The 26,620-nt window shown below is 37.8% G+C and overlaps 1 protein-coding gene across 1 annotated transcript in view; it reads left to right on the plus strand.

Moving 5' to 3' along the window:
• Malrd1 (MAM and LDL receptor class A domain containing 1) overlaps positions 1–26,620 on the plus strand; it is a 658,259-nt gene that overhangs the window by 235,046 nt on the left and 396,593 nt on the right. The window contains exon 20 of the mRNA XM_021195116.1: positions 3,477–3,639. Within this exon, the coding sequence (XP_021050775.1) occupies positions 3,477–3,639 (163 nt within the window). The remainder of the gene's footprint in view (positions 1–3,476; positions 3,640–26,620) is intronic.

Raw genomic sequence — 26,620 nt, forward strand, 5'->3', positions numbered from 1 at the left:
ATGGTTATGAGCCACCATGTGGTTGCTGGGATTTGAACTCCAGACCTTTGGAAGAGCAGTCGGGTGCTCTTACCCACTGAGCCATCTCACCAGCCCCAAAACATTGGTTTTCTATTATTTATGTTGCCATTGAAGGTCAGCTTTAATCCGGAGTGATCTGATAGGGTGCATGGGATAATTTCAATATTTTTGTTCTGGTTGAGGCCTAATTTTTTTTTTATTGATTATATGGTTAATTTATGAGAAGGTACCATGAGGTATTGAGAAGAAGGTATATCATTTTGTTTTAGGGGAAAATGTTCTGTAGTTATCTCTTAAATCCATTTGTTTCATAACTTCTGTTAATTTCACTGTGTCTTTGTTTAGTTTCTGTTTTCTAGGATCTGTCCATTGATGAGAATGGGTTGTTAAAGTCTCCCACTATTACTGTGTGTGGTACAGTGTGTGTTTTGAGCTTTCCTAAAGTTTCTTTAATGAATGTTGATGCCCTTGCATTTGCAGCATAGATATTCAGAATTGAGAGTTTATCTTTGATGAGTATGAAGTGCCCCTCTTTGTCTTCTTTGATAACTTTGGGTAGGAAGTCAATTTTATTCGCTATTAGAATGGCTACTCCAACTTGTTTCTTTGTACTGTTTGCTTTGAACACTGTTTTCCAGCCTTTTACTCTGAGGTAGTGTCTGTTTGTCCCTGAGGTGGGTTTCCTGTTTATGTTGGGTCCTGTTTATGTTGCCAGTCTGTTAGTCTATATCTTTTTATTGGGGAATTGAGTCCATTGATGTTAAGAGGCATTAAGAAAAAGTAATTGTTCATTCCTGTTACTTTCATTAGAGTTGGGGTTCTGTTCTTGTGGCTATCTACTTTTAGGTTTATTAAAGGATTACTTTCTTGGTTTTTCTAGGGCATAATTTCCCCCCTTGTGCTGGAGTTTTCCCTTTATTATCCTTTGGATTCATGGAAAGATATTGTGTGAATTTGTTTTTGTCATGGAATACTTTGGTTTCTCCATCTATGGTAATTAGGCTTTTGTTGGGTATAGTAGCCTGGGCTGGCATTTGTGTTCTCTTAGGGTCTGTATAACATATATACAGGGTCTTCTGGCTTTCATAGTCTCTGGTGAGAAGTCTAGTGTAATTCTGATAGGTCTGCATTTATATGTTACTTGACCTTTTTCCCTTAATGCTTTTAATATTCTATCCTTATTTAGTGCATTTGTTCTTCTGATTATTGTGTATCAGGAGGAATTTCTTTTCTAGTCCAGTCTATTTGGAGTTCTGTAGGCTTCTTGTATGTTCATGGGCATCTGTTTCTTTAGATTAGGGAAGTTTTCTTCTATAATTTTGTTGAAGATATTTACTGGCCCTTTAAGTTGAAAATCTTCATTCTCATCTATACCTATTATCCTTGGGATGTTTCTTCTCATTGTGTCTTGTATTTTGCATTTTCTTTGATTGTTGTGTCCATGTTTTCTATGGAATCTTTTGCATATGAGATTTTCTCTTCCATGTCTTGTATTCTGTTTCTGATGCTCGCATATATGTTTCCTGATTTCTTTCTTAGGATTTTTCTTCAGAATTGTCTCCCTTTGTGATTTCTTTATTGTTTCTACTTCCGTTTTTAGATCCTGGATTGTTCTGTTCAATTCTATCACCTGTTTGGTAGTGTTTTTCCTGTAACTCTAAGAGATTTTTGTGTTTCCGCTTTAAGGGCTCCTAGGTGTTTCCCTGTGTTTTCCTGTATTTCCTTCTTAATGTTCTCCATCATCAGCATGAGAAGTGACTTTAGATCCATGTCTTGCTTTTCTGGTGTGATGGTGTATCCAGGTCTTGCTATGGTGGGCGAGTTTGGTTCTGATGATGCTAGTTAACCTTGGTTCTGTTGCTTCTGTTTTTATGCTTGCCTCCTGCCATCTGATTATCTCACATACTTGCTGCCTTCAAAATATCTGATTGGAGCCTGTCTTTCCTATAATCCCAGTTGATTCAGCACTCCTCAGAGTCCAGCTTTCTCTGTTATCCTGTGATTCTGGGCTCCTGTGAACCTCAGATTCTGGGTGTGTCAGAGTTCTTGGCAGTCAAGCTTCCTCTGAAACCCTGAGATCCTGGTGTGACCAAGCTCCTTTTATCCTGGGATCCTGGAATTCTAAGATCCTGGGCATGTTATGGAGCCTGTACGTGGTGTCTCCTCTTTGGACTATGGGGCTATCTGATGTGTTCAAAACCAAGGTGTACTAGTACCAATCAGAAGGAACCCAAGCTGCTGGTCAGGCAGGGAGGGCTCTGATGTCCTTGTTCCTGCTGTCACAGGCCCCTCACAATTGGTTTGGAACAGATGTTGTGCTCCACTCACCAGTGATCCTTAGATAGAGTGGAGAGTCCTCTGGGGACCGTGGGGCCATCTGATGAGTTTGTGCCCAAGGTGATTCAGAGCTGGCGCCAGCCAGAAGGGACATGTGCCCCTGGTCAGGTGGGTTTTCTGCTTCATGGATGCTGGCTCAGGCCCGGAGCGATTGGATTGGGAACAATGTTGTGTTCCACTCACCAGTGATCCTAAGATCACATGGATTGTCCTCTGGGGACTGTGGGGCTGTCAGCTGAGTTCATGCCCAAGGCAATCTGGAGCTGGCGCCTATTGGAAGAAGAGTTCTAATTTTTTATATTAGCGTAAAATCATTACAATAATCTTAAAAGCATTCAAGGTATTAAGACCAATATAAATGTTATTGTATGTCATATTGCTTTGAAGGCAAATGCTTTCACTGACATCTTTAAGGAATGAGCCGAAATTAAGTAGTATATTACTTTGGACAAGGAAAAGCCAATAGTTCATAAAGGCAGCAGAAGTGCTGAGTAGGAAGAGATGGGAGATAGATGCTCTAAGAGCTAATTAACATCTCACCTCCTAGAGAGAGGGCACTGTTAATGTATGCATTTATTCACATATTTTACTTTCTGTGGAGATTCAAAAAAAATGAACCTCAATTTTTAAATATTTTCTTGTGATTATATAAAACATTTGCCTAAATATTTTATCAATGCTTAAAATTTATTTATGAGAGAAGGGAGATGGTGCCCTTAGTATAGTGCAGGCTAAATAAGCATGAAGACCTGTGCTTGATGCCCAGAACCTACATAAAAGCCAGGTGTGACAGCTTACTCCCATAAGCCCAGGGATCCAGAGATGGGAAGTTTAAGACTCACTGAGCCATGTTAGCCAGCTGTCCTCATCTGATTAATAAATAGCAGGGCAAATGCAAGATCCTGCTTCTATAAAACTGTGAGAAACAAGACACAAAAGTGATTTTTAGCATGCACCCACAAGGAAACACACACAGACACACACACACACACACACACAGACACACACGTTTTGTAGTATAATTTTTTGAACCAAACATGAAAATGCTACAGAGTATGAACTTCCCCTTCTTGTTCATTGTTTTTAGCTCATCATGTCCTTGTTCTGTTTTATTCCAGTACTGGAGGTTTGTACATTTGAAGAGAGAAACCTATGTAAATGGTACCAACCAATCCCAGCAAATTCACGCCATGATTCAAATACATTCAGGTGGGGACTCGGTAATGGGATCAGTATTCATCATGGGGAAGAAAACCACAGACCATCAGTAGATCACACAAAGTAAGTGACTGTATGTTTTCAAAGTCTTTCTTAGGAGACATTTCCCTGAACCACCTTATCCCAGGTCAATGTTATTGTAGAGATTAATGTAGTACCTAAGATCAGGATAGTGGAATGTATTATTTTACACTGTACCAGGAAAAAATAACTTTAAGAGCAAAAAATAGGGCTGCCAAGATGCCTCACTAGGTGAAAGCATTTGCTGATAACCAGGATGGACCCAAGTTTAATCTTCAGGATCATATATTGTAAAGAGTGACCCAGTTCCTACAAGTTCTCCTTCAACTTGTAAATGTTATCATTTATATACGTGTAGCAGTGAATTAATCTGGCAGCCACATTTATTTACTTTATGCTAGTTCCCAATAACTACATAGAGACAACAAGATTTATTTAAAATTGCACCTCAATTTCTGAGCAGTTAAATGATGTACCTTAAACTTCTATGCTAATCTGGCTACCGTCCAACCCCATTTCATGGTACTTGCAAATTATTATTGATCTGGCTTTCCAGATACCATCTTCATGACTCCAATTTTTCCAAACTGCTGGGTGATCTGAATCTTTCTTTCTACCTCTTTCATTCCTCTGACTGGCAGCCATGCCACCCTATCCTCTAATCTGTTCAGACATTGGGTGATCAGTACTTATTGACAACGCAAGGATAAATGGTAAGAATTGTTTCTACAAACACCCCACAGCAGATTCTTTTTTTAATTAGATATTTTCTTCATTTACATTTTAAATGCTATCCAGAGAGTCCCCTATACACTCCCCCCAACCCTGGTCCCCAACACACTCCTGCTTCCTGGCCCTGCCATTCCCCTGTGCTGGGGCTTAAAGCTTGGCAAAACCAAGGATCTCTCCTCTCATTGATGACCTACTAGGTCATCCTCTGCTACATATGCAACTAGAGAAACAAGCTCTAGGGAGCACTAGTTAGTTCATATTGTTGTTCCTCCTATAGGGTTGCAGATCCCTTTAGCTCCTTGGGTACTTTCTCTAGCTCCTGCATTGGGGGACCTGTGTTCCATCCAATAGATGACTGAGCATATACTTCTGTATTTGCCAGGAACTGTCCTAGACTCACAGGAGACAGCTATAGCAGGGTCCTGTCAGCAAAATCTTGCTGTAATATGCACTAGTATCTGGGCTTGGTGGTTGTTTATGGAATGGATTCCCAGGTGTGGAAGTAGCTGGATGGTCCTTCCTTCCAGCTCAGCTCTAAACTTTGACCCTGTAACTCCTTCCATAGGTATTTTGTTCCCTATTCTAAAAAAGAACAAAGTATCCAAACTTTGGTCTTCCTTCTTCTTGAGTTCCATGTGTTTTGCAAATTGTATCTTGGGTATTCTAACTTTCTGGGCCAATAGCCACTTATCAGTGAGTACAAATCAAGTGGCTTCTTTTGTGATTGGGTTACCTCACACAGGATCCATCCATTTTCCTGACAATTCCATAAATTCATTGTTTTTAATAGCTGAGTAGTACTCCATTGTGTAAATATACCACATTTTCTGTATCCATTTCTCTGTTGAGGGACATCTGGTTCTTTCCAGCTTCTGGCTATTACAAATAATGGTGCTATAAACATAGTAGAGCATGTGTCCTTATTACCAGTTGGAACACCTTCTGGGTATATGTCTTATTAACAGTGTCCTTTGCTTTACAGAAACTGCAATTTTATGAGATACCATTTATCAATTCTTGATCTCACAGCACTAGCCATTGGTGTTCTGTTCAGGATTTTTTGCCCTGGGCACATATCTTCAAGGCTTTTCCCCACTTTCTCCTCTATAAGTTTTAGTGTCTCTGGTTTTATGTGGAGTTCCTTGATCCACTTAGTGTTGAGATTTGTACAAGGAGATAAGAATGAATCAATTCACATTCTTTTCCATGCTAACTGCCAGTCAAGCCAGCACCATTTGTTGAAGATGCTGTCTTCTTTCAACTGGATGATTTTAACTCCTTTGTCAAAGATCAAGTGACCATACGTGTGTTGGTTCATTTCTGGGTCTTAAATTTTATTCCATTGATCTATCTGTCTGTCGCTGTACCAGTACCATGCAGTTTTGGTTTTTTGTTTTTTTTTTTTTTAATCACAATTGCTCTGTAGTACAGCTTGAGGTCAGTCATGGTGATTCCCCTAGAGGTTCTTTTATTGTTGAGAACAGTTTTCGCTATCCTAGGTTTTTTTGTTATTGCAGATGAATTTGCAAATTGCCCTTTTAACTCTGTGAAAAATTGAGTTGGAATTTTAATGAGGATTGCATTCAATCTGTAAATTTCTTTCAGCAAGAAAGCCATTTTTCCTATATTAATCCTGCCAATCCATGAGCATGGGAGATCTTTCCATCTTCTGAGATCTTCTTTGAGTTCTTTCTTCAGAAACTTGAAGTTCTTATCACACAGATCTTTCACTTCTTTAGTTAGAGTTACACTAACGTATTTTATATTGTGACTATTGTGAAGGGTGTTGTTTCCCTAATTTCTTTCTCAATCTGTTTATCCTTTATGTAAAGAAAGACCACTGATTGGTTTGGGTTAATTTCATATACAGCTACTTCATTGAAGCTTTTTATAAGGCTTAGCTATTTTCTGGTGGAATTTTTAGGGTCACTTATATACACTATCATATCATCTGCAAATAGTGATATTTTGACTTCTTCCTTTCCAATTTGTATTCCCTTGATCTCCTTTTGTTGTCTAATTGCTCTGGTTAGGACTTCAAGTAATATACTGAATAGGTAGGGAGAAAGTGGGCAGCCCTGTCTAGTCCCTGATTTTAGTGGGACTGCTTCAAGTTTCTCTCCATTTAGTTTGCTGTTGGTTACAGATTTGCTGTATATTGCTTTTATTATGTTTAGGTATGGCCTTTGAATTCCTGATCTTTCTAAGACTTTTTACCATGAATGGGTGTTGGATTTTGTCAAATTCTTTCTCAGTATCTACCGAGATGATTATGTGGTTTTTGTCTTTGAGTTCATTTATATAGTGGATTACATTGTAGATTTCCATATATTAAACCATCCCTGCATCCCTGGAGTGAAGCCTACTTGAACATGATGGATGATCTTTTTGATGTGTTTTTGGGTTGGGTTGGAGAGAATTTTATTGAGTATTTTTGCATTGATATTCATAAGGGACATTGGTCTGAAGTTCTCTTTCTTTGTTGGGTCTTTATGTGGTTTAGTTATCAGAGTAATTGTAGTTTCATAGACTATTTCTATTTCTTCAGGGGATTTGGGACTCTTTAGATTGTTAATCTGATCATGATTTAACTTTGGTACCTGGTACCTTCTATTTACAAAATTGTTCATTTCCTCCAGGTTTACCAGTTTTGTTGAGTATAGCCTTTTGTAGTAGGATCTGATGTTTTGGATTTTATCTGGTTCTGTTGATATATCTCCCTTTTCATTTCTGATTTTGTTAATTAGGATACTGTTCTGTGCCCTCTAGTCTGGCTAAGGGTTTATCTATCATGTTGATTTTCTCAAAAAAACAGCTCCTGGTTTTGTTAATTCTTTGTATAGTCCTTTTTGTTATGTGTGGTTGATTGCAGCCCTCAGGTTGATTATTTCCTGCCATTTACTCCTCTTGGGTGAATTTGCTTCCTTTTGTTCTAGAGCTTTTTGGTGTGCAGTCAAGCTGCTAGTGTATGTTTTTTCTAGTTTCCTTTTGCAGGCACTCAGAGCTATGAGTTTTCCTCTTAGGACTGTTTTCATTGTGTCCCATAAGTTTGGGTATGTTGTGGCTTCATTTTCATTAAACTCTAAAAAGTCTTTAATTTCTTTCTTTATTTTTTCCTTGACTAAGTTATCATTAAGTAGAGTTTTGTTCAGCTTCCATGTGAATGTTGGTTTTCTTTTATTTATGTTGTTATTTTTATTTATGTTGTTATTATGTTGTTATTTAGTCTGTGGTAATCTGATAGGATGCAAGGGATAATTTCAATATTTTTGTATCTGTCGAGGCCTGATTATATGGTCAATTTTGGAGAAGGTACCATGAGGTGCTGAGAAGAAAGTATATCCTTTTGTTTTAGGATAAAATATCCTGTAGATATCTGTTAAAGCCATTTGTTTCATAACTTCTGTTAGTTTCAATATGTATCTGTTTAGTTTCTGTTTCTAGAATCTGTCCATTGATGAAAGTGGGGTTTTGAAGTCTCCCACTATTATTGTGTGAGGTGCAATGTGCGCTTTGATCTTTTCTATAGTTTCCATAATGAATGTGGATTCCCTTGCATTTGGAGCATAGATATTTAAAATTGTGAGTTCATCTTTGAAGATTTTACCTTTGATGTATATGAAGTGCCCCTCCTTGTCTTTTTTGATAACTTTGGTTTGGAAGTCAATTTTATTCGGTATTAGAATGGCTACTCCTGCATGTTTCTTCAGACTGTTTGCTTTGAAAATTATTTTCCAGCCTTTTTCCTCTGAGGTAGTGTCTGTCTTTGTCCCTGAGGTGGGTTTCCTGTATGCAGCAAAATGTTGGGTCCTGTTTATGTAGCCAGTCTATTAGTCTATGTCCTTTTATTGGGGAATTGAGCCCATTGATATTAAGAGATATTAAGGAAAAGTAATTGTTGATTCTTGTTACTTTTGTTGTTAAATTTGGGATTCTGTTGTTATGACTATCTTCTTTTAGGTTTGTTGAAGGATTACTTTCTTGCTTTTCCTAGGGCATAATTTCCCTGCTTGTGCTGGAGTTTTCCCTTTATTATCCTTTGAAGGGCTGGATTCATGGAAAGATATGTGAATTTGTTTTTGTCATGGAATAGTTTGGTTTCTCCATCTATGGAAATTAAGGCTTTTGCTGGGTATAGTAGCTTGGGTTGGCATTTGTGTTCTCTTAGGGTCTGTATAACATATGTTCAGTATCTTCTGGCTTTCATAGTTTCTGGTAAGAAGTCTGGTGTAATTCTGATAGGTCTGCATTTATATGTTACTTGACCATTTTCCCTTAATGCTTTTAATGTTCTATCATTATTTAGTGCATTTGTTGTTTTGATTATTATGTGTCAGGAGGAATTTCTTTTCTGGTCCAATCTATTTGGAGTTCTTTAGGCTTCTTGTATGTTTGTGGGTATTTGTTTCTTTAGGTTAGGGAAGTTTTCTTCTATAATTTTGTTGAAGATATTTACTGGCCCTTTAAGTTGAAAGACTTCATTCTCATCTATACCTATTATCCTAAGCTTTGTTTTTCTCATTGTGTCCTTGAATTCCTGGATGCTTTGAGTTAGGATCTTTTTGCATTTGTCATTTTCTTTGACTGTTGTGTCAATGTTTTCTTCTGTACCTGAGTTTCTCTCTTCCATCTCTTGTATTCTGTTGCTGATGCTCACATCTATGGTTCTTGATTTCTTTCCTAGGATTTCTTTCTCCAGTGTTGTCTCTCTTTGGGTTTTCTTTATTGTTTCTACTCCTGTTTTTAGATCTTGGATGGTTTTGTTCAATTCCATTCCCTGTTTGGTTGTGTTTTCCTGTAATTCTTTAAGGGATTTTTGTGTTTTCTCTATAAGTTCTTCTACCTATTTAGCAGTGTTTTCTTGTAATTCTTTGAATGATTTTTTGTGCTTCCTCTTCAAACACTTCTACCTGTTTAGCAGTGTTTTCCTGTATTTTTTAAGTGAGTTATTAATGCCTTTCTTAAAATCCTCTACCAGCCTCATTAGATATGCTTTTAAATCTGAATCTTAATTTTTGGGTGTGTTGGGGTATCCTGGACTTGCTATGATGGGAGTACTGGGTTCTGATGATGCCAAGTAGTCTTGGTTTCTCTTAGTAAGATTTTTGCATTTGTGTTTCACCATCTGGTAATCTGTGGTGTTAGATGTTTTAGCTGTCTCTGGCTGGAGCTTGTTCCTCCTGTGATTCTCTTAGCCTCTGTCAGCACTCCTGGGAATCCAACTCTCTCCTGAGTCTCAGTGGTCAGAACATTCTCTGCAGGCAAGCTCTTTTCTTGCAGGGAAGGTGCCCCGAGGTCTGGGTCTCAGCTCTGTCTCCTGGCTGAGGAAGAAGGCCAAAGTGACAGTGTCCAAGAAGCTGTATTGCTTTTGTGTTCTCCTGCTCAGACTGGTCTCTGAGAGACCCGGGAGACAAGATGACTCTCTCACCTGAGTCCTGGTGTCAGCCCTCTCTGGAGGCCGGCTCCCCTCAGTGATCCTAAGATACTGGGTGTGCTAGGGCGCCAGCAGCTTGGAGTCCTCTGGAGACCATGGGACTGTCCAGTGTGTTTGTGCCCAAGGTGGCCGAGGGCTGGTGCAAACTGGAAAGAACCCTAGCTGCTGGTCAGGAGGGTTTCCTGTGTCCCTGTTCCTGCTGGTACAGGCCTCTGCAGGTTGTTTTGGAACAGATGTTGCATTCCACTCAGCAGTGATCCCAAGATTCTAGGTGTGCTAGGGCAACTGAGGTGTGGAGAGTCCTCTGGGGATCATGGGACTGTCCGCTGAGTTCGCGCTCAAGGTAGCCTGGGGTTGGTGCCAACCAGAAAGTGCAGATTCTTCATATAAGTAATACAATGCCATGTGTCGATTGAAACAAGGTATGAGGGGAGAGAAATCTGCATTTTTAATAACACAAGGGTAAACTTTACACAGTGTATAAAAACTGTATGCCTATTCCATTTTCCACAGACACACATTGTATGCAAGCATCTATATACTAGATACTAGATACAAACAAAAACTAGATACAAACAAAAACTAGATACAAACAAAAACATAAATGTAAGAGTATTACTTAGCATTCTAATATGCTGTTTCTTCGAGGAGCTTGGGAATTTGTTAACTTGTTTGTTTGGTTGCTTATATTATTAATTTATGCTTCTGCCTATGGCCTTCAATATTCTAGTCAAACACTCCACCACTGAGCTACAGTTCTACCATGAAAACTACTGTTACTATGTGTATTTTTAAAAAACAAAACATTGAAACAGATACAATATATCACTCAGTAAATATTCCGAGGAAGCAGATATAGTAAGATCTTTGTGACTTCCTGGCTAGCCTGGCAAGCCTAGGTGGGAAGTTAAGGCTAGGAAAGAACTTTTCTCAAAAATAAGGTAGATGATACCCTAAGAAAGAATATGGAGTAGACCTCTGTTCTTCATATATACATATACACAGTTGTATTTGTAACTCTGTGTATGCTCCTGAGCCCCACATACATAAAATACACAAACACACACACACACACACTCACACACACACACACTCACAGACACACACACTCACAGACACACACACTCACAGACACACACATAAACACATACAGAGACACTATCACACTCATACACATACACTGACAAATACAGACACAGACAATCACAGAAACACACTTACACACATACACACACACACACACACACGTTTACTGACACTGATACACACACACATTCACAGACACTAACAGAAACATACACACACATAAATACACACTAAAATATAGTCAATATTCTTCCCTCTGAATGGCTTCCATTAATTTTTATCCATCCATCTCTTTCTAGATCTCATTTCTTTATCAATTAAATTCATTTCCTCCCACATTTTCCTTCTTTCTCATTCTGAATGTCATATACTTATGAACACAGGACAACATCCATATTTTCTTCATAGATCTATTAAGTGTATTTTGTTCAGCATATGGTAAATCATGCCAGTAAATATTATCTATAACTCAGTTTGCATTTTACTTCCAGGGCATTCCATAATTTTTTAATTCAGTCCCAATTCTTGAACTTCCCAAATGATTTTATTTTCTACTGGTATTAGCTATAAGGGTAAGCAGATGTCGTGTTTTCTGTCTGAGAAACATTGTCATAATGGGGGATTAACAGATGAAAAAAAAATGCCGGGTGTGGTGGCACATGCCTTTAATCCCACCACTTGGGAGACAGAGGCAGGTGAATTTCTAAGTTCGAGGCCAGCCTGTTCTACAGAGAGTTCCAGGATAGCCAGGGCTACACGGAGAAACCCTGTCTTGAAAAAATAAAAATAAAAACAAAAACAAAACAACAACAACAACAAAACAGATGAAAAAGAAAGTGAGGTTAGTTCTCATTTGGAAGACCTCAGTGGAGCAGTGATGTAAATTGTAGCACATAACTACAGATGAAGCAGAAATAGAAGTGGCTAGCAAGTGGTGGCAGGTTTTGTCTGCACATAGGACAAATGAAACAGTACTGAGCTGGTGATGGGCAGAAAGAGAGGATTCTCTTGTACAGATAGAATGAGCACAAACCAGATGGTGAATGTAATTTTTTTCTTTACTAGATTCACCATTAAACCACTTATTCACTGAAATATTTCTCATATTTAGAACTCTATGAATATTTTATATTTTTAAGGACAAACTTTATAACAACCATCTTGTCTCTTGGCTTCCCATTTACTTTGTATATTGTACCTTACAAATTAATTTCATAATAGTGACTACAAGTATGGAATAAAAATAAATGTGAAGGAAAATTGATAGTTTCCTGATGATAATTGATAGTTTCCCATTAACAGTAGCCTCATCCCAATCTGCTGGAGATTTTTAAATTTGTTCTAAGATTATATAATTGTTCCTCTATACTTTAACTGGGCATTAGTTCATATTTGTAAAATGGTATGCTCTCATATTCTATAACTACATCTTTACTCAAAAATATATTAATTTGTATTAATATATTTATTAAAAGAAATAGACATTTTAGTTTTTTGTCTCCTGTTCCTCTTCTCCATCTTCCTGATACATAAGTATAGGATTTCATTTAATTTTGTGTGTTTTGTTTTATATGGGAGGTTAGGGTCTCAATGTGTAGTTTAACGTGATCTGGAACTTCCTGAAAATACTAGGCTGCCCATAATATCTCCTGAGTGCTAGGACTTTAGTTGTGTGCCCTATCCTTGGTAATTCCATTTAATGGTTATACTTCAGCATATTGTATCCCATACGGTCTTTAGCTGGATATTAAATGACTGATACATTTTTGTTGTCCTGTTGTTTCTTTGAGTGTTCTAATCAATCCACTATTTTAAGTGTGTAAGATAACTCATCTTCCCAGACTCGTCCCCTCCTCCTTTTATTCTAGAAAGGCTGTCACTAAAGCCTCTTGCCAAAATGTCCTCTGATTTCCCTCTGACCCACCAGACTTCTTTTGTCTAGGTTTGGTCTTCATTTACTACATAAAGTGTAAAATCCCTAGGTCTTTAAGCATTATAACTTTCCACCCTTGGCTAAGCCTGCATTCTCTATATTACCTGGTTACTTGATGCTCCCTTTCTGCTTGTATATCTCTTTCATTATTAGAGATTTTTCATAGTTGACAACCTTCAGATATCTATTATGTTAAAATTTAAGACTGTTGAAAGTTAACTGGCTAAATGAACCAAAACCTGATATGGAATTCCTAACTGTCAGGCAATGAATTCATCACATTCCAGTATGTGTATCCATGGTGGTTTCTAAAACATGGATGCTATCTAATTTTAAATGTGCAAATGTGACAGTCTTTAATTTTTTATTTCTCATATGCTATACTTTGTAAAAAAGAACTCTTTCATACCTCAAAAATTATAGTAATTAAGCAATTACTTTTTCTGGCTAGTTTGGATCATGGCTTGTTTATAACAGTCAGAACCCAATACAGTATTTGACATATTAATTTGACCTACAGGAGAAATCCTTACAATTTAAAAATCAGAAGAGGAATGACTTAGTTTGACTCAGTTAAGCATATATGTTTTTAATGACATCAGTTTGCCAATAATTATGATCATATTTCCCCAACAGCTTTCCCATATTGTTTAAATCTATCATATTGTTCATTATGAAACTTTCATATTTATTGCCTCTTTACATTTATCTTAATTAATTTTTAATTGAGCTTTGCTGTGTTGTATTGTTGCTTCTCGTCATCTATTTTGGTCTTTTTTTCCCGGTAACTACCCTCTGTCCTATTTTGTAGTTCACAAGTTTAATCCAGAGTTCACGTTCTAAAGGCTCCTAACTTCTCTATATCAGTCTGATTTCAGAGAAACCTGTTGCTGTTCACACAGGGAGCCCCTGCTTATGTTACACTTTCCACAGTTAAGGCTGAAAGACAGCTCAGCTTTTATAAATGGTGCTTCAATAAAATGTTAATTCCATATCTGATCTTTTTGGTCAAAGTGCTCTCATATACATAAGAAGTCATCACACCTTTAGCATTTTCTTTGAGTTAAAGTTTTCCCTAGTTTTCTGAGCTCTCTTTCATCATTTTTTCTTCTGGTAAAATGGTTTGTTTTGCCATCATTTAATTTAAATGGTAACAGCATATCTACTCCCAGTATATAGAGTGGCACACAATAAGGGTGTGTTGGCTTCAATCATGTATATTAATTATTAAGTGATGAATTGAAATATTTATATACTAAATGGTGTTGGGTTGCTTCTGACTTAATGATAATAGAAATTCCAAGAAGCTTCTACTGTCCATGTAAATGAACTCTGTCTCATTATGAAAGTATATTGCTACAAATAATAAATAAGGGCTAAATTAGTACTGTTCAAGGGAGTAGTGAAAGTGTAAATGGGATTTTGTCAATATATTATATAAGCCAGCAGCTGGTTTCTATGTGTCTCCATCCTTCCATTTCCAATAAGCTACAGAATCCTGGAGGAGTCCCAGGACAACATTTCCCAATCTGTCACATTGTTTTTGGCTCTCTGGCTCACAGTAGGTCTCTACAGGGAGACAAAGCACCAAATTAAATTCACTTAAAATAAAAACACTTAACAGATCTTCAATTTCTATAACCACAGCACAGTGAGCCTTGAAGAAGGAAATGGCCTCTAGCCCATGTTTATCCTTGTATCTCTCTCAGCTTTTCTCCAGGCTCTATCCTCAGCCAAGGGATATGGCTTATAGAAAGCTTCAAACTTTGTTTTACAAATTTTGTTTTTTATTGCTCATTCAGAAAATGCTTCCCTTTCCCCTTCCTCTATCTAGTGTGTAGCTCTAGAAACACAAAGGTGGTTTTCAAAGCTGTTATCTCAAAAGAATTTTCAAGATCAGTTTCAAGAATTAAAAAGGATTGTGCCAATTACCCTTCCCTTAAGACCTGCTCCCCAGGCCCTATCCAAGGCAAAGATCAGTTCTAGCAAGGTGCAGGAAAAAGCATTTACACGCAAGTACAAGAGGAAAAAGACATTCATATAGTTCAAAATATTCTTCCACTTTAAACACTTAATGAGGCAATAAAAACTCTGGATAATTCATGCTATGTTAGGACTGCTGCGTAGGCAACTTTTCACTCTCTATTCGAGTCCTAAACAAGGGTTTTTAAATGTCTGTTTTTCATTATGAAAATGAAATGTCTAAGCTTAATAGAATGAAATTCCAAAGTGAATTTTTGTTTTTAAAAATATCAACATCATACATCTGAAATAAATTCTATGATATAAAATTAAGATTGTACTTTTATTTTTTTGTATTTAGGAGCAAACCATGATTTGATCCTAGTTCACTTGTTTCATATAAATTTGATAGCCCATTATCCTTTTCGTTGGATTTTTTTGTATTTTTATTGGATATTTTCTTTATTTACATTTACATCCCCTTTCTCTGTTTCCCCCCTCCCAGAAAACCCCCTAGCCCATCCTCCCTTCCCCTGTTTCTATGAGGGTGTTCTTCCACTCACCCACCCACTTCTACCTCCCTGCCCTCGAATCCCCTGCACTGGGGCATTTATCAAGCCTTCATAGGACCAAGGACCTCTCCTCCCATTGATGCCTGACAAAGCCATCCTCTGCTACATATGCAGCTGGAGCCATGTGTACTCCTTGGTTGATGACTTAGTACCTGGGAGCACTGTGGGGTCTGGTTAGTTGATATTGTCGTTCTTCCTATGAGGTTGCAAACCCGTTCAACTCCTTCAGTCCTTTCTCTAACTCCTCTATTAGGGATCTGTTGCTCAGTCCAATGGTTGGCTGCAAGGATCTCTCTCTGTATTTGTAGACTTTGCCAGGGCCTCTCAGAAAATTCCTATAGCATGTACTTCTTGGCATCCACGATAGTGTCTAGGTTTGTTAACTGTATCTGGGATGAATCCCCAGCTGGGAAAGTCTCTGGATGGCCTTCAGTCTCTGCTCTACACTTATTTCCTCCTGTGAGTATTGTCTTCATTCTAAGAAGGACTGAATTACCCACAATTTGGTCTTCCTTCTTCCTGACCTTCATGTGGTCTGTGAATTTTACCTTGAGTTTTTGGAGCTTTGGGGCTAATATCACTTATCAGTGAGTGTATACCATGTGTGTTCTTTTGTGATTGGGTTACCTTACTCAGGATGATATTTTCTATTTCCAAACTTTTGCCTAATAATTTCATGAATTCTTTATTTTCAATAGCTAAGTAGTACTCCATTGTGTAAATGTACCACATTTTCTGCATCTATTCTTCTGTTGAAGGACATCTGGCTATTTTCAACTTCTGGCTATTAAAATAAGGTTGCTCTGAACATAATAGAACATGTGTCCTTATTACATGTTGGAGCTTCTTCTGGGTATATGCCCAGGAGTGGTATATCTGGGTCCTCAGGTAAGACTATGAATAGTATTCTCGGGAACCACCAAGCTGATTTGCAGAGTGGTTGTATCATCTTGCAATTGCAACAGCAATGGAGGAGTCTTCCTCTTTCTCCACATCCTCACCAGCATCTGCTGTCACCTGAGTTTCTGATCTTAGCAATTCTGACTGGTGTGCGGTAGAATCTCAGGTTTCTTTTGATTTGTATTTCCCTGATGACTAAGGATGTTGAACATTTCTTTAGGTGCTTCTCAACCATTCTATCTATATTCCTCAGTTGAAATGTCTTTATTTAGCTTTTTATGCCATTTTTAAATAGGGTTATTTGATTCTTGGGAGTTTAACTTCTTGAGTTCTTTGTATGTATTAGATATTAGCCCTCTATCAGATGTAGAATTGATAAAGATCTTTTCCCAATCTGTTGCTTGTGATTTTGTCCTATTGACAGTTTCCTTTGCCTTACAGAATCTTTGCAATTTTATGAGAAAGGTCCCATTTGTTGATTCTTGATCTTAGAGCAGAAGCCATTAGTGTTCTGTTCAGGAAATTTTCTCCTGCGCCCATATGTTCAAACCTCTTCTTACTTTCTCCTCTATAAGTTTTGGTTTATCGGGTTTTTGTGAAGGGTCTTGATCCACTTGGACTTGAGCTTTGTACAAGCAGATACAAATGGGTTGATTTGAATTTTCCTACATGCTGACCACCAGTTGAACCAGTACTTTTTGTTAAAAATGCTGTCTTTTTCCACTGGATGATTTTAGATCATTTGTCAAAGATTTTTCACTGTCCTGTATACCCTTTGTAACTCTATTAAGAATTTAGTTGGAATTTTGATGGGGATTGCATTGAATTTGTAAATTGCTTTCTTGCTTTTTCTAGGGTTTAGTTTCCCTCCTTGTGTTGGTGTTTTCCTTCTATTACTCTTTGTAGGGCTGGAATTGTGGAAAGATATTGTGTAAATTGGTTTTGTCATGGAATATCTTTGATTCTTCATCTATGAAAATTGAGCATTTTGCTGGGTATAGTAGCCTGGGCTGGCATTTGTGTTCTCTTAGGATATATGACATCTGCCCAGGATATTCTGACTTTCATAGTCTCTGTTGAGAAGTCTGGTGTAATTCTGATATGTCTGTCTTTTTTTCCTTACTGCTTTTAATAGTCTGTATTTGCTTAGTGAATTTGGTGTTCTGATTATTATGTGTTGGGTTGAATTTCCTTTCTTGTCCAGTCTATTTGGAGTTCTGTAGGCTTCTTGTGTGTTCATGGGCATCTCTTTCTTTAGGTTAGGGAAGTTTTCTTCTATAATTTTGTTTAAGATATTGATTGGCCCTTTATGTTGGGAATCTTCCCTCTCTTCTATACCTATTATAGTTTGGTCTTCTTATTGTGTCTTAGATTTCCTGGATGTTTTGGGTTAGGAGCTTTTTGGCATTTTGCATTTTCTTTGACTGTTGGGTCAATGTTTTCTATGGTATCTTCTGCACCCGAGATTCTCTTTTTAGAAGAATCTTCTATAATTCTCTTGTATTCCATTGGTGATGCTTGCATCTATAACTCCTGATCTCTTTCCTAGGTTTTCTAACTCTGGGGTTGTCTCCCTTTGTGATTTCTTCATTTTTTTCTATTTCCACTTTTAGATCTTAGATGGTTTTAATCATTTCCTTTGCCTGTTTGATTGGGTTTTCTGTAATTATTTAAGGGATTTTTGTGTTTCCTCTTTAAGGTCATCTAGCTGTTTACCTGTGTTATCCTGTATTTCTTTAAGGGCATTATTTATGTCCTTCTTAAAGTCCTCCATCATTGTCATGAGAAGTGATTTTAGATCCAAATCTTGCTTTTCTGGTGTGATGGTGTATCCGGGACTTGCTATAGTGGAAGAATTGGGTTCTGATGATGCCAAGTAACTTTGGTTTCTATTGGTATGTTTCTTAGGCTTACCTCCTGCCATCTGGTTATCTCTAGTGCTACCTGCCCTCCTATATCTCACTGGAGCCTGTCATTCCTGTCATCCTAGTTGTGTCAGAACTCCTCGGAGTCCAGCTGTCTCTGTGATCCTGTTATTCCAGGATCCTGTGAATTACTTTACAGATTGTCATTTAATCCAGAAGTAGTTGATCTTAACAGGTAGCTTTTTAAAACCTATCTTCAGTTACTTAAAGTGCATGCATATTTGTAGGCTATACTTTATATAAAATTTGATGCATAATGAGAGGGAGATTTGCCAACATATTTTCTAAATAAGGTAATTTTTAAAGAATATCTTGATAGGGTTATCTCATTTAGGATGATATCCTCCAGATCCATCCATTTGTCTAAGAATTTCATAAATTCATTGTCTTTAATAGCAGTGTAGTACTCAGTTATATAAATATACCACATTTTCTGTATCCATTCTTCTTTTGAGGGACATCTGAGTTCTTCCCAGCTTCTGGTTATTATAAAGAAGGCTGCTGTGAACATAGTGGAGCATGTGTCCTTATTCTGGGTACATGCCCAGGAGTGGTATAGTTGGGTCCCTAGGTAGTACTATGTCACACATGGTATGCATTCACTGATAAGTGGATATTAGCCTAGAAGCTTAGAACCCTTCTTAGAAGGGGGAACAAAATACCCATGGAAGGAGTTACAGAGTCAAAGTTCAGAGCAGAGTCTGAAGGAACAACCATCCAGAGACTGGGGCTCCACTTGGGGATCCATTCCATAAACAACCATCAAACTGAGACACAATGGCAGATCCCAAAAAGAGCTCGCTGACAGGAGCCTGATATAGCTGTCTCCTGAGAGGCTCTTCCAGTGCCTAGCAAATACAGAAATTAATGCTAACAATCATCCATTGGATGGAGCACAAGGTCCCCAATGAAGGAGCTAGNGAAAGTACCCAAGGAGCTGAAGGGGTTTGCAGCTCCATAGGAGGAACATCAATATGAACTAACCAGTACCCCCAGAGCCCCTTTGGACTAAACCACCAATCAAAGAAAACATATGGTGGGACTTGTGGCTCTAGCTATATATGTAGCAGAGGATGGCCTATTCGGTCATCAATGGGAGGAGAGACCCTTGGTCCTAGACCCCTGGTTCTAGGCCCCAGTACAGGAGAATGCCTGGGCCAGGAATGGGAGAGGGTGGGTTGGGGAGCAGTGGGATGGGGGAGTGGATAGCAATTTTCAGAGGAAACTAGGAAAGGGCATAACATTGAAATGTAAATAAAGAAAATATCTAATAAAATAAACAGAATATGTTGATAATAAAATGTATAAATGTATAATGTTATTTAAGATTGCATCCTCTTTTGAATATGTGCTAAAATACATTTTTAATCCCAGTTTCAATTTTATTCAAATCTTAAAATTTATTTTCATTATGTAATTTAAAAAAAAATAAAGCAAACATGTTCATTTCCTGTAGAGTCAGTGTAGTTAAACAACTGTAAGAGGAAACCATCTTTCCAAGTCATGCAAAGGTAGAGTCAACTTAATTCTCCATATTAAAGTAAAGCTTTAAATGTAAGACTCATTTGTAGGTACCACCAATGCTATTTCCTAACAATAATTGCAAGGGTTACTCACAGCAGTAAACTTTCCTGCTCAGAACTCCTATGGACCATCTTATCCAGGATTATGGCTCTCTTATCATAGCCATGTGAATCTCAAGGCCCTATGCTGAAAACAGACAGTATCTCTAGGTGTGGACCCACTATTTCTGTGTGTGGAGTGTCATACACACTATAGAGTGCCACTCGCTGTCTATTGCCTGAATGTTTTTCCTCTCCCTGGAGGAGACATCAGGTTATAGGCTGTGCTTATTTGTATTTCCACCTTTGCTAAGTCATGGAAAGATTCTCAAGTTTTTGCTTATTGGTATATGACAAGATTGCAGAATAGTTGGTTCCAATTTTGTGTTTCCACATGTGTATGTGATGACCTTTGCCATAATCTTCTATCACTCCTTCTTACTAGATAGCCCTTATTTTGCATTGTGTCTGAGATATACATATCATATATATATATATATATATATATATATATATATATATATATACACACACACACACATATATGTGTGTGTGTGTGTGTGTGTGTGTGTGTGTGTGTGTGTGTGTCATATAAGATAGAAAACACTGACTATTCATCCTTTTAAGACTTGCCTCATTTAATATGACAATCTCCAGGTACAATCAATTCTATGCAAAGGATGTAACTTCATTCTTTCTATGGATAATAAAAGCTAATTGTATGATTACCTCACTTTCTTCCGGCATTCATTTGTTGATGGGCATTAAAGATAATTCTGTACACTAGATATTAAGCATACTACTGTGGTAAACACGCATGTACACATATCTTTGTGTTATGTTGATTTGCCTTCCATTGGAAATATACTCCCCTGAGGTGGTATAGCATTTTTCTGTGATTTTAGATATTTAAGGGCACCGATTATCATAGTACCAAAATTACACTGCCATCAACAATGTATGAATGATCCTTTCTATCAAGTCCATACCTTAATACCAGTAGTTGTTTGTTTTCTTAATGATAACCTTTCTCGCATGGAATGAAATGGAATATTAATGTAATTTAGTTTTCCATTTCCCTAGTGGCTAATACAAATTAACCAAAACAATACCATGAATGATATACAATGCATTTGTGACTTTTTTTCTCATTTCAATTTATTCATTTCTCATATATTACATCTGGACTTCAGTTCTTCCTCCCTCCACTGCTCTCAGTCACCACCACCCCCCCTCGCTTTCCACTCCCATTTCCTTTATAACCACTTATTCTCTGTTTTCCTTCAGAAAAGAGCAGCCCCCCCCCCATGGATATCAATGGAACATGGCATAACAAGTTACAATAAGACTAGGCACAGACCTTCATGTCAAGATTAGATGAGCAACCCAGTAGGAGAAAAAGGGTTACAAAAGCAGGCAAAAGAGTCATATAGATTTCCTACTTCCACTGTTAGGAATGCCATAAGAATACTGAGCTACACAACTATAGCATGTATGCAGAGGAACTAGATCAAACCCATCTAGGCTCCCTGATTGTCACTTCAGTCTTTGTGAGCTCTTATGAGCCCTATATAGTTGATTCTGAAGGCCATGTTCTTGTGGTGTCCTTGACCCCTCTGGTTTAGCAATCTTTCTTCCTGTTCTATGTGGATTCATCAAGCTCTGTATAATGTTTGGCTGTAGGTCTCTGCATCTTTTCTCATCGGTTCTTGGATGAAACCTCTCTGATGACAATTACTGTAGGCTTCATTCTACAAGTATAGCAGAATATCATTAGGAATCCTGTCAATGAATGTTGTTTCCATTCAGGTTTGGTTTTATCCTGCGTCTCTGGGCTATCCAACCTCTGGTTACTGGTCTTCCAGGCAGTGTCATGGATGGGCTCTCTCTTGGAGCGTGGGTTTATGTTGGACCAGCCATTGGTTGGCCACATCCACAAGTTCTGCACCACCTTTATGTCAGCCCTTCTTGTAGGTAGGACAAATTGTAAGTCAAAGGTTATTCGGCTCAGTTGATATCCTAATACTACCACTGGAAACCTTGCCTAGGTGCAGAAGATGGCCAGTTCAGGATCCATATCCTCCATTACTAGGAGTCTTTGCTAGGGTCACCGTTGTAGATTATAAAGAGTTTTCATTGTACTAGTTTTCCACATTGCCTCTAAGGTGTCCCCTAAATCCCATCATCTCTCTCCCGACTCTTTTGCTCCATCACCTCCCCATCTTTCCTACTCCCATCCAATCCCACTTTGAGTCCACTTGCAAAATATATTCTACTTCCCTTTCCCAGGGAGATCTATGCATGCTCTCCTGCCTTAAGCCCTCCTTAAAATTTAGCTGGGCAGTGGTGGTGCACACCTTTAATCCCAGCACTTGGGAGGCAGAGGCAGTTGGATTTCTGAGTTCCAGGCCAGCCTCATCAACAGAGTGAGCTCCAGGACAGCCAGGGCTACACAGAGAAACCCTGTCTCAAAAAAACTGAAAAACCAAATAGATAGATAGATAGGTAGGTAGATAGATAGATAGATAGATAGATAGATAGATAGATAGATAGATAGATAGATAGATAGATAGAGTAAAATAAAATAAATTAAGCATCTCTGGGTCTATAGATTGTAGCACAATTATCCTTTACTTAACAACTAGTGTTGACTTATTAGTGAGTACATATCATGTATGTCTTCCTGTGTCTGGGATACTTCACTCAGGATGATTTTTTTCTAGTTCCATCCATTTGCCTGAAAATTTCATGATGTTATTTTTTTTTTAATAGCTGAGTAATTATATAGATGTACCACATTTTCTTTATCCATTCTTCAGTTGAGGAACATGTAGGATATTTACAGTCTGGTTATTACAAATAAAGTCACTATGAACATGGCTGAAGGCTAAAGTCCTTATGGTAGGATGGAAGATCCTTTGAGTATATCCCCAGGAGTGTTATAGCTGGGGCTTGAGGTGTATTGACTCCTAATATTCTATCAAACCACCATTTTCTTATGCGTTTGTGTGTTTATATGTTGAGGAATAGGGGTTTGCATGTATGCCATAATACATCTATGGTGTTCAGAAAAGACATGTGGAAGGTGATTTTTTTTCATTTTGCCTATATGGGTACTGGGGATTGAACTGAGTTCATTAGGCTTGACAGCAAACTCCTTACCCACTGAGCCATCTTATAAGCCCTCTCTCTATTTTATTATCACATTGCTAAAATAATTATTTCCATTTAGCACAAAATTATTTGTATGTAGGAAATATAAATCAGAAAGAAAAACAAATGACTTCAGCTGTGCTCTGCCACATGACTTAAGCATTGTGTGTGTGTGTGTATGTATATATCTATATCTATATATCTATCTATCTATATATATATGCAAATACATGCTTTAATATTATTTTGTACTGTATTATTTTAATCTACTTTTAAATTCATACATGATCTCCAATGAATTTCAATGAATATTGAATCAATATTATTTTCTCAAATGACTGTGCTGTAATTCAGTGAATCATGTCTATAGTATTTTATTGATGAGCTAGTTGCCTTAGAGATTTTAACCAGATAACACACACACACACACACACACACACACACACACACAATAGTATAAACTAGTAAAATAGAAATGAGTTGAAATTTTAATGCTAATGATAATTGCTTATACTTTACGACTTTTGATTTATTAGTACTATTAAGTTACTCACCCAAATGTATCACCTTTGCCAAGAGCACAGTGTAGTGTTTATTGTTCTGTTTTCTTGCCAACACTAAGATTGAAATACTTTCTGTCTTCCAAGTTTATTGGTAGTATATTTTTGTTTTGACACTAGAGAATCCCTCATCTTTATGCCTTGCCTATCTCTCTTTCCCTCACTTCCTATTTGTGTTTCCGTTTGGTTTCAAATTCCAAGAAGAGACATGGCTTCTACTTTCCAGACTTCATATTTTGCTTATTTATTTTGTATTTATATATTGATGTTTATATTTATGTGTGATTGGTGGACAGTATTTGGTGTATATTAGAAATACCAGAAACTTTATATGCAATGAGACTGACCTTGAACTCCTGATCCTCCTACCTCCACCTCCCAAGTTTTGAGATTACAGGTTTGTTTCACCATGCCTTACACTTGTCTTCTTACTATAGAATTAAAGCTAGAACCCCACTAATGAGAGAATCTTGGAAAGGCAGGTTTACATTTATCAGACATTTTGGTACCTGATAGACTACAAAATGTGAGAAGAGTATGAAGTAAAAGTGGGATCTATAGCTGGTAAGGGAGAATTTTCAGCAGGACCTTGAGGCATATTTAAGACAAAGAATATAGCATTCCAGGGGGAACTCTGATGTGGCCTATGAATTTCTATTTTTTTCATTATTCAACATGAGACCATGTTTTGAGATTGTTATGGTGGAAATCTCAACATTGTATCGGTAAAGAGTCTTCCAGGACTTTAAGGAAGGCATGGTCTTCTTTGGGTATTGAGTTCTACCCAAAACAGGAGTTCTGAGTCAAAGGATCCTAGCAAATACTGTCCTGCTATGTTTGTCCTATGCACTTCATCTCCAATGGACTGAATTACTTTCATTCATTAATGGAAGAAAGCCTCAAAAGATAAAACCACAAGAGAGAAGGTAGGCGCTTACATAAAAAAGCTGAAAGTTATTGTTATAGGGAAGAGGTAAAGACAATGTTAGCTTCTGAGATTGGTGTCATATTTTTAATGGCAAGAGAATATGCTGTTGAAACTAATATGGATGGAAGATGGCCAAGGAAAACTAACATGGAAAGTTCCCCAAATATTGCAGTTCAAAGACACTGAGGGTGTGTCTAAAAACTAAGATAGATGTATAGAGTTGAATTTGCTGATGATAACAGGGAGCTTGATGTTTCTGTAATCATAATTCAGAGATGAAATAGTACACTGAAAGATTTAGAATATTTTCCAGGCAAGTGCTAGATGCAAGTGGCTGTTGATTTAGGAAAAGATTCCCTCTCTGACTGAAGAGTTCCAATTTACCATGGTGATATAACATACCTGTATTCATTTGTCCAATATTTAGTATTAATCTGATCAAATTAATTTTCTTTTCCTACTGCTAAGATAGGGGAATTCACTACTCTCTCTACTATTTCCTTTTGTGCTGTTACTAATTTCTAGTTTGACAAATACAAGCATCTAGGCCCCTGCACATATGTAGCAAGTACAGGGACCCTCTGCCTCTGCTTCCACATCTATTCATTGCACAAGTTCCCACTTCCCACCAGTTCTGCAAACCAAACTGTCTTCACCTCTCAAGGTCTCTAAGTAATAGGACTCTTTATTTCACTGAATCTCACAAGACTGACACATCTATACTATTTTTCATACAGGACACTTTTCTCATGAGTGGACAAGGGTCAGATAATAGCTACAAGGATATTTGCCAGTAGATAATTTCCTGAGAGAGAGATAAAACTGGACATACCCTTGCCAACTGTCTACCACGACAAAGTAATACACAAAAAGTACCTTTGTGAGTTCCAGTAACCAAACACCCTGAAGCCCCATCAGGGCAAGGCTGGAAACTGAAAGATTGGGATTGGAGGGGAAGGGGGAAAGGAGGAGGAAGAGGAGGAGAAGGGAGGGAATGGATATGAACGGAGGAGAGTAAAGGAAGGAGAAAGGGGAGCTAGAGGAGAGATTTCTTCAGTTCTCCATTAAAGAAAGATGCATTACCTTCTGCCCTACTTCTCTTGAGTTGACTTGGTCAGTTGTGTGCCTGGCTTAGTGAATGTATCCCTGACTGCAGTCTTACATACAGCATCTTAGATAAGCTTACTTTAATGGCACATTCTTCACTTGTTTAGCTTTAATTTCTGTGATAAACTTCATACAAATATTAGTCATTTGTTTTATGTTTCCAATAACCAAAAATCACAATGTAAGTGAGGATTTTTTAAATTCTGCCTTTTTAAACAAATTCATTATGCTGAATTTAAATGTCCCTGTGGATTTGGGGGATTAAAGAATATTGAACAAAAGTTAACAGTACAGTACAGATAAAGTCCAGGAGATATATAATTTTTTTTTATTTTCTTTATTTACATTTCATATGCTATCCCGAAAGTTCCCTATACGCCACCCCGTCCCTGCTCCCCTACCCACCAACTACTACTACTTGGCCCTGGCATTACCCTGTGCTGGGTCATATAAAGTTTGCAAGACCAAGGGGCCTCTCTTCCCAATGATGGCCGATTAGGCCATCTTCTGCTACATATGCAGCTAGAGACACAAGCTCAGGAGGTACTGGTTAGTTCATAATGTTGTTCCACCTACAGGGTTGCATCCCCCTTACTGGCATAGCCTCACAAGAGGCCACTATATCAGGGTCCCTTCAGCAGAACCTTGCTGGCATGTACATTAGTATCTGGGTTTGGTGGCTGAAGATGGGATGGATAGTCCATCCTTTCATCTTAGCTCTAAATTTTGTCTCTGTATCTATATCCTTTCATGGGTATTTTGTTCCTTATTCTAAGGAGGAACGAAGTATCCACATGATAGTCATCCAGCTTGGCTATCGTGTAGAAGAATGAGAATTGATCCATTCTTATCTCCTTGTACAAAGCTCAAGTCTAAGTGGATCAAAGACCTCCACATAAAAGTAGAGACACTGAAATTCATAGAGGAGAAAGTGGGGGAAAGCCTCGAAGATATGGAAACAGGGAAAAAATTTCTCAACAGGACAGCAATGGCTTGTGCTGTAAAATCAAGAATTGACAAATGGGACCTCATAAAATTGCAGAGCTTCTGTAAGGCAAAAGACACTGTCAACAAGACAAAAAGGCTACCAACAGATTGGGAAAGGATTTTTACCAATCCTAAATCTGATAGAGGACTAATATCAAATATATACAAAGAGCTCAAGAAGC

Source organism: Mus pahari, chromosome 3, assembly GCF_900095145.1.
Source record: "Mus pahari chromosome 3, PAHARI_EIJ_v1.1, whole genome shotgun sequence".
Classification (NCBI taxonomy): Eukaryota; Metazoa; Chordata; class Mammalia; order Rodentia; family Muridae; genus Mus; species Mus pahari.